An 8,792-nucleotide genomic window follows, 5' to 3' on the forward strand; every position below is an offset into this window, starting at 1 on the left:
TACAACCACAAGACCCCAATTAGACCACTTTAATCACAAAAACAAAACAATAAAGCACAACACTTCCTCACCTCTTGAGGACTAACAGGCCTCGGAACAAACCTCCCCTTAGTGTCCAGAAGAAGCCTAAAGTGCTGCTGCGTCTTCTATTCAATTTGAACTAAAACAAGAACTAACTACAACCACAAGGCCCCAATTAGACCAAATTACTTCAAAGAAAAAGCCACTAATGCCTCACCTCTTGAGAACTGACAGGCCTCGGGACAAACCTGCCTTTAGTGTCGAGCAGAAGTCTGAAGTGCTGCTGCGTCTTCTCCAAAGAAATGACGTCCATGAAGCCCGCGGGGTAGCACTGGTCCGTGCGGACTTTGCCGTCGACGCGCACCAGCCGCTGCGCGACGATCAGTTTCGTCTCGCGGTAACTCAACGCGTACTTCAGTCGGTTCCGCAGCAGCACCGCCAGCGGCAGACACTCCCGCAGCTTGTGGGGCCCTGCAGCAGCAGCAGCAGCAGCAAAGCAGCAGCAGGTGCAGCAAAAGCAGCAGCTGCAGCAGGTGCTGCAGCAGGTGCAGTACGTGCAGCAGCAGCAGGTGCTGCAGCAGGAGCAGCAGCAGCAGGTGCGGCAGCAGCAGCAGCAGCAGCAGGTGCAGCACAGCAGCAAGAGCAGCAGCAGCAGGTGCAGCACAGCAGCAGCAGCAGCAGCAGCAGCACGTGCAGCCGACTTACCGGGGGAGGGGCGAGGGGCGTAGTGGCCCGTGATCTTGTCCAGCATCCAGTGGGATGGGGCGGCGAGCCGCTTCAAGTGCTTCTTCGGTCCGCGAGCCTGCGGCAGCAAAAGAAGAAGAAAAGAAGGAAATAAAGGCAAGTCCGGAGCCGCAGATCTCGAAAAGTTTCGAAAAGTTGCACGAAAAGAGAAAAAAAGAGAAAATCCGCAAAAATTCAAGTCCGCGGCAGCCCCGCAGCATGCAGTGGGGGGGAGAGCCCGGGGAGCCGATCCGCAGGAGAAAGCGGCGCCCCACTGGCCAGCGAGAAAGAATTCGAAAAGAAATAAAGTGGAAAAGCAAAAGAGAAGAGAAGAAGGCCGGAAAAGGAGTTTAAAGGGGAAGATCGGCCTTGGATCCGGGGAGGGTTCCGCGGCCGCGGCGCGGCTCCCGAGCCCTTTCCGTCGCCAAGTCCGAAGCCTTACCATCTTTGCCGGCCTCGGAGTCCAAGTGCTGCGCGAAAACGAAGAAAGAACAAAAAGCTGCAAAAAGTCTTTTGAGGTCCGCCGGGCGTTGCGCGCGGCTGCGCACAGTGTTGGGGTGTATGTACAGCAGCCCAGCCCAGCCCCGCAGCCAGCCCCGCAGCCCGCCGCTTGCATGCAGCCGCAGCGCGTCGCAAGAGTCTTCCGCTGCAGTTTTCTTTTGTTTCTTTTTCAATTTAATTAATAAAAACGCTTTTGTCGTAAACTGAACGCAGGCCCGGCAACGCAGTTGCAAGTCGCAGCCTTCCGCACTCTCCAGCAGCGCCTCTGCGGAGCTCCGGAGAGAGTTGCGGGAAGAGTTGAAGGAACTTTAAGACTTCCGTTTGTTTTGAAGTCTTTTAATTCTTTTTTCGGAGTTTTATTCATTTTTTTAGTTCTTTAGGGAGTTGTTCTTCCACTCTGCACTTCAGGTTTAGCAGCAGGAGCGAACTGAGGGGAGCCAAAGAGCAGCAAACGGGAGTTGAAAAGCTGTTTAGATCTTTTGCATTATTGCAGAATTCAAAAGAACCCCAAATGGCTTTCTTCGGGGTCTTTTCCTCTTTAAAAGCAGCAGCAGAAGCTGCGAGGGAACTGCTGGAGAGATAATTAGAAGATCTTTCATTCAAACTAGAAACAGTTGAATGGGTCACGCTGCTGCTGCTGCTGTGCTGCTGCTGCTGCTGCTGCTGCTGCGCTGCTGCTGCTGCTGCTTAGCCGTTTCGCCGCATAAAGCCTTCATTGGAAAGCCAAGAGCAGAATGGCAAATATGGAGGAAAAGTTGAAATTAATTTTTAAAATTCTTTTTGGACTTTGCATTATTAAAGAACTGCCAAATGCTTTTCAATTTATTTCCTCTAAGAGCCACATATTCATCTGGGTGTCTGTACACCTGCGTGTGCTACCCCTGCCGGCCTCCCTGCTTTGGCCTTCTTCTAGGGTTTAGGGTTTAGGGTTTAGGGTTTAGGGTTTTGCTGCATGCGTTTTCATCAAATCTAATTTACTGCCAAGTGCAAATGGCCCGCCTTGAGCTGGACGCGAAGGAGTTCAGTTTGAAAGATGAAAAGAAAAACAAAACAATTGAGAATAATTGTTTCAATTAATTAAAACAATTAATTAGTTAATTGAAACAATTAATTGTTTAATTAACTAATTAATTAAACAATTAATTGCCCAATTGTTTTAATTAATTAAAACAATTAATTGCAATTAATTGCAAAGCAATCAACTGCTTCAACAGAAACTGCCACCAGACAAATTCCTTGTAGAGAATTGTTGCAAAAATAAAAAAAAAAAAGAATAATAAAACAGCAGCAAATATATTAACTTTTATTTACGCAAACAAAAACAAACACTCAAAACCAAAGGCGAAACTCCAAACCAGCTTCTCCCACTCCAAACCCGATCAAGGGGGCCCCTGGGGGCCCCCCGGGGGGCCCCCAGGGGGCCTCTGGGGGCCCCCCGGGGCCCCTTTGGGGGCCCCTGGGGGCCCCCAGCTTTCCCAAAAGCACCTCTCTGGGTTCCCCAAAAGCGCCGTCTCCTTGAGGGCACCTTTGGGGCCCCTGGGGGCCCCCAGCGGTGCCTCCCAGGGGCCCTTTGCGGCGCCTTCCAGGGGCCCCCGGGGCCCCCAGAGGCGCCCTTAGGGGCCCCAGGGCCCCCCGAGGTGCGCGGGGCCCCCTGGGGGCCCCCGTGCGTTGAGGGGGTTGCCTTGGTGGGCGTTTGCGGCGATTGTGGTGCGTTGTTGAAAGGAGGAGGGTCTTCGTGGCAATTCGGTTCGATAACTCTGAATAAAAGGGATTAAATTCTCCAAAACCCTCAAAACTGGAGTTAATTTGGAGTTTGAAGAGGAGAAATGGAGCTTTTGTCCCGCCCGCGGACTCTGGCGGGCAGCGACAAAACGGCGGAGTCCGTCAGCAGCCGCCACTGCGAAGGCAGCAGCGCCGCCGCAGCCGCCGGCAGCCGAAAGTTCGCCAAGTCGCTGCCGGTGAGGACGAGGCGAAGAGAATGGCCGGGGCGGAGGGTCCAGGCGTTGGGTTCGAAGTTGAGGGAGACGTCCACGGTTTCGCCGCGCGCTGCGCGCACAGCAGATCGCAGCGGAAACCTGCGGAAAGCAGCGCCGATCCGCCTCCGCAGAGGCTGAGGACTTGGAAATCGTTTTTATTTTTAAAAATGCTTTCTAACGAACTCCTTTTTACCGTCAATCGCCCGGTTTTCCCGCCGGTTGAAGGTCCGCTCCACCCGCCCGTACGCGCCCACCGGCAGGTCGCTGCGGACTTGCAGCGGACGATTCGAAGCGACAACCTCCAAAAAGCACAAAATCGACACAAATTATTCAAATTAATAAACTAATTAAACCCAAAAAACTGGAATATCAAAGCGCAGCAGCAAGGCGAGTGAAACAGGCGAAAGAATTGCTGCAAAATCTGCAAATGGAACGCCGCGCAGTTCAAAATTCAAAAAAGACGAAACGCGCTGCTAAAACGCTCAAGAGAAACCCAACGAACGACAAATTGTGTTTTAATTGTTTTTAAAACGAGTTTAGAAGTCTGGAAGTTCAATTAAAAAGAAATTTAATGGCTTTCCACTTTGTCTGAATGCTGCAATTCAAATTGCGCGCCCACGCCATGCCGCACACCGCCAACTACAACTAAGCATGAACTAAAGGCATTCGCTGCACAGAACGCTGAGGGTTTAGGGTTTAGGGTTTAGGGTTTTGTGTTTCCACTAACAAACCCGCGGAGGCATTCAGGAAGTAGCAACGACGGAGTTCAACTTGAGAAGAAAACATGAAAAACGACACTTCGGAAGCAAACAATGAAAATCGGCAATCAACATTTAAATGGCAGTAAAAAACCAAAAATGAAATGTTTAAAAAGAAACAAAAAAGTGAAAAATATTAAACTTAGCAATGCGCAGTTCAGCAACTGGCTGCAGCAAACAGCGCTACGGAAAGTGCAGCAGCAGCAGCAGCAGCAGCAGCAGCAGCAGAAGCACCACAGAACCAACCAAGAAGAAAGCCGAGAAATCAGCAGAGCCTCAAAAAGAGCAGCAGCAGCAGAAGAGCAGCGGGAAGCAAACAAAAGCACAAGTGCAGCAAACCAGAAGAAGCCCAGGAAATCAGCAGCGCCTTACGAAGAGCAGCAGCAGCAGCAGCAGCAGCAGCACGCAAACCCCAGCAGCACCCAAAAACACGCCGAAGAAGCCCAGGAAGCCAGCAGAACCCCCAAAACAACAGCAGCAGCAGCAGCAGCAGCAGCAGCAGCAGGAGCAGCAGCAGCAGCAGCAGGTTACCTGGCCCTCGGTGACGTAGTGGGCGTAGCCAGTGTCGAGGTCGACGTCTTCCAAGTAGGCAAACAAAGTCAATTCGTTGCAGTTGAAAACTTGAATGGACAACTGGAGAAAGGCGCTGCCGACGAAGTCCGTGGGCAGCAGCAGCGGCGGCGAGAGGAAGGAGAGCGGCCTGGCCAGCTGCTGCTGCTGCTGCTGCAGGTAGAGGCTGCTGCGGGGCAAATTCGGGTCTTTTTCCGCGATTTCGGGCCCGTTTTGCTGCGCTTTTTCCCCGTTTTTCTCCGGAAACAGCGGCAGCTGCAGCACGGAAGCAGCCCCGGAAGGCTCCGCAGGCGGCAGCGAAGGAACTACTGTCAAACTGAAAGAAGGAAACTCTCTTTTAGGGTATAAACGGTTCCCGTAATTCACTGACAGCCGGAACGGGTGCTGCGCTATCGTCCACCGCGAGTACAGCCCGCTCGAAGACAAATATTCAACAACGTAGTCAAGATACTCCTGCAAAACCCCAAAAAAAACCGCGATCTCGCCGACTAGAAGCATTTACTTCATTCCAATTTTATTAATTTCAAAAAGAAAATCAAAAAACGCGCAATTTGATCCACAAAACGTCGAGACAAACCCCCGGAATGCGACACTGCGCCTGAGATACTTGTGCTACTCAACACCGCAAAGACTCCACAGTTAAAAGGCAAACAGCAGCAGCAGCAGCAGCAGCAGCAGCGGCAGCAGCAGCAGCAGCGGCAGCAGCAGCAGCAGCAGCAGTTTAAAATGTATAAAGAGGCTGCAAAAGCGAAAAGAAGCAAAAAGAAGAAAAGAAGAAAGCTGCACGAAGGCGGGCAGCTGCTGCAGCTCACTTGCATGGGCTCTTTGCTGCTTCTGGTTTTATTTTACTTTATTTATTTAAAAATAAATAAAGTATATTTATTTAAAAATAAATAAAGTAAAATAAATATTTCTTTCAAAGTTTTAATTGAAAGCCTTCTGCGTTTCTGCACTCACTGGCGAGCTGGCTGCTGCTTCTGTAGTCATCAGGTAGGCGTTGCTGTCGTGTTTGAAGAGCTGCTTCAGCTGCTGCAGTCTGCTGCTGCTTTTTGGATTTGTTTTGCTGCTTTGACTTCTTTTTAAAGAAAGTGCTGCAACAAAAGCAGCAATAAGTCGCCAGAGCCGCGAGGGTTTTCGTTTGGGGTCTTTGAGGAGGCCGAAGAGCTTCTTCAGGGGCGTCACTGCTGCTGCTGCTGCTGCTGCTGCTGCAGCGCCCGCTGGCTCCGCTGCTGCTGCTGCTGCTGCTGCTGCTGCTGCAGCGGGACCCTCCTCCTCCGCAGCCCCGTCCGCCTCCTCCTGCAGCTGCAGCAAACTTGCGTAAAGTTGCACGCGCTGTGTTATGTCATGCAGCGCATGCTCCAGCCCGTCTGCATGCGCATGCAGCCCCAAAACTTCGAGGCCTGCTGCTGCAGCAGCCGACACTTCTTCCGCTGCAGTGTACGTACACCCCAACACGCAGCAGCAAAGCCCAAAACTAAGCACTTTCGACGCCCAGCAGCAAGTCCCGAAGCATCCTCAGTGCAGCGCAGCAGCAGCAGCCAACACAGCAGCAGCAGCAAACACAGCAGCAGCAGCAAACACAAGCAGCAGCAGCAAACTCAGCAGCAGCAGCAAACACAGCAGCAGCAGCAAACACAGCAGCAGCAGCAAACACAAGCAGCAGCAGCAAACTCAGCAGCAGCAGCAAACGCAGCAGCAGCTGCTTGTTCATTTATTCTCCCAAGCAGCAAAAACCCTGCAGCGAGACGCCCCGTGGCTGCCCTTTGCTGGCGTTCGGACTCAGACAATTAATTATTTATTTATTTTAATTATTTATTTAATAATTTATTTATTTATTAATTTATTTATTTATTATTTTAAATTACATTCTTCAACTTCAGGAGCTTCTTTCAAGGGTTTGTTTGATAAATGAAAATCCAAATTCTGCATTTCTTCCTCCGGCGGAAAACTGCTCGAAGCCCGCCACTCTCCAGCACCTGTCTGTACACCCCAAAACGCAGCAGCAGCTGCTGCACCATTTGCTGCTGCAGCTCTGCTGCAGTGCCCACAACACAGCACTAGCTAGCTGCCAGCTAGCTAGCTAGCTGCCAGCTAGCTAGCTAGCTGCCAGCTAGCTAGCTAGCTGCCAACTAGCTAGCTAGCTGTTCACAGATGCCTGGCTGCAGCCTAGCTGTTAGCTAGAGCCCAGTTTGCTGCCAGCCAGCTGCTTAAAGGCCAGCAGCTAGCTAGAAGCTAGCTAGCAGCTAGCTAGCAGCTGGCTAGCAGCTGCCTAGCAGCTAGCTAGCAGCTGTCTAGCAGCTAGCTGGCAGCTAGCTAGCAGCTAGCTAGCAGCTGGCTAGCAGCTAGCTAGCAGCTAGCTGGCAGCTAGCTAGCAGCTAGCTGGCAGCTAGCTAGCAGCTAGCCAGCAGCTAGCTAGCAGGCAGCTGCCAGCTAGCTGGCAGCTATCTAGCAGCTAGCTAGCAGCTAGCTAGCTGCTAGCTAGCAGCTAGCTAGCAGGCAGCTGGCAGCTAGCTGGGAGCCGCTGGCGTGTGTCTGTGAGCAGGGAAACGAGGTGTCTGTACACCTGACGGACCTGCCAGTAATGGACGGGGAGTTCTTCTTCGGCTTTGCCCCAGCATTTGTTTTTAAGTCGGCAGTCAAAAAAGCGGAGAATAGTTTTATATAAATCATTTTCAAAACAAGAAAAAGATCCTCCAAAGGGGTCGCAGCTCCGCCGGCCTCCGTGGCTCCAGTTCCCCAGAATCAGCTGCGGCCTGCGGTGTACGTACACCCCAGCTGCTGCTGCTGCTGCTGCTGCTGCTGCTGCTGCTGCTGGTTTCTGAAAACGGCACTATTTGGGGTCGAAAGAAGCACCATTGCATGCAGAATCTTCTAATTGTCTTTTTAATTTCTCTTTTTTGCGTTTTTAACTTCTTTTTTGACATTTTAAACTTCTTTTTTGACTTCTTTTCCCCCTTTTTGAAAGCTTTCGCTCACCGACTCTCCGGCGCGTGCTCCTTCATGTACGAGAAAAGCCGAATGGCGCCGCGGGCTGTCGCCGAGTCGCAGAAGCCGCCCACCGCCAGCAAGCTGACCTGTTTGCATTTAATTAAATCAAATTAATTAAATTAAATTAAATTAAATTAATTTAATTAATTAAATTAAATTAATTAAATTAAATTGGAAATTAGAATCCAATTTGCTGCATTTAAACGAGAACTCCAGCCCGCGCGCCGCAGCAGCAGCCTCAACAAAAGAACATTTCAACTAAGCAGCACTAGCAGCAAAATAACGCCAACAGCAGCACTGCAGCAGCAGCAGCAGCAACACTGCAGCAGCACTGCACCAGCAGCAGCAGCAACACTGCAGCAGCACTGCAGCAGCAGCAGCAGCAACACTGCAGCAGCACTGCAGCAGCAGCAGCAGCAACACTGCAACAGCAATGCAGCAGCAGCAGCAGCAGCAGCAGCAGCAACACTGCAGCAGCACTGCAGCAGCACTGCAGCAGCACTGCAGCAGCACTGCAGCAGCACTGCAGCAGCACTGCAGCAGCGCTGCGGCACCTTTTTTTCGGCGAGTTTGTGCATGATGTCTTGGGTGACTCCGAAGGAAGCTGCTGCTGCTTCTGTTTGTTCGTCGAGTTGGATTTTGTCGTCATGGAATTGAACTTTTTCAACTGCTGCTGTCATTTTCCAGTTGGGTTTGTGGCTCCGAAGTGCATGCACCAGCTCGCCCTCGTGCCCCAGCACTGCGCTGCTGCCTCCGAAGGAAAACAGAAACTGCAGCAGCAGCAGCAGCAGCAGCAGCAGCAGCAGCAGCAGCAGTTCCACATGCTATGCGCACGCAGCAGCAGCAGCAGCAGCAGCCAAGGATCCGCCGCTGCCTGCGTGCTGCGGAATCCCCGCCTCTCCACTACCGCAGCAGCACCTTAGCAGCACCTTAGCAGCACCGCAGCAGCAGCAGCAGCAGCAGCAGCAGCAGCAGCAGCAGGGATTTACCCCGAGCAGCACGTGGAGGGGGAACTGCTTGGGGCTGCTGAGGATGTGCCTCCAGGGAGAGCCCGAGAGCTCGAAGTGGCTGGTGAGTCCTCCATAATCATTTAAAAAAGAATGGCAAATAAATCCCCCCGGAGCCACAAGTTCCTGCATAACTGCGAGGGGACTGAAGAGCGAAATAGCTGCTTCCAGCCCCGCAGCAGCAGCAGCAGCAGCAGCAGCAGACAGCCCCAGCATCCCGTCGTAAGACAAACCCCCCCCCCCACCCG

At 52.0% G+C, this 8,792-nt stretch overlaps 2 protein-coding genes across 2 annotated transcripts; both read right to left on the reverse strand.

Moving 5' to 3' along the window:
• Positions 1-226: 226 nt before the first annotated feature.
• Positions 227-1,189, reverse strand: ENH_00007900 (40S ribosomal protein S4, related; the record flags this gene model as incomplete). Its single annotated transcript, XM_013578646.1, has 3 exons — positions 227-492; positions 727-823; positions 1,187-1,189. The coding sequence occupies 3 exons, from the start codon at positions 1,187-1,189 to the stop codon at positions 227-229; spliced, it is 366 nt and encodes a 121-aa protein (XP_013434100.1).
• Positions 1,190-3,046: 1,857 nt separating this feature from the next.
• On the reverse strand, positions 3,047-8,760 carry ENH_00007910 (X-Pro dipeptidyl-peptidase domain-containing protein, putative; the record flags this gene model as incomplete). The annotated part of the gene is made up of 9 exons (XM_013578647.1): positions 3,047-3,291; positions 3,415-3,520; positions 4,511-5,002; positions 5,507-5,979; positions 6,415-6,529; positions 7,122-7,302; positions 7,526-7,623; positions 8,092-8,307; positions 8,527-8,760. 9 exons carry the CDS (start codon positions 8,758-8,760, stop codon positions 3,047-3,049), a joined length of 2,160 nt encoding a protein of 719 aa, XP_013434101.1.
• Between the last annotated feature and the right edge of the window lie 32 nt (positions 8,761-8,792).

The sequence above is a fragment of the Eimeria necatrix genome, genomic scaffold (genome assembly GCF_000499385.1).
Source record: "Eimeria necatrix Houghton genomic scaffold, Enh_scaff1228, whole genome shotgun sequence".
NCBI lineage: Eukaryota > Apicomplexa > Conoidasida > Eucoccidiorida > Eimeriidae > Eimeria > Eimeria necatrix.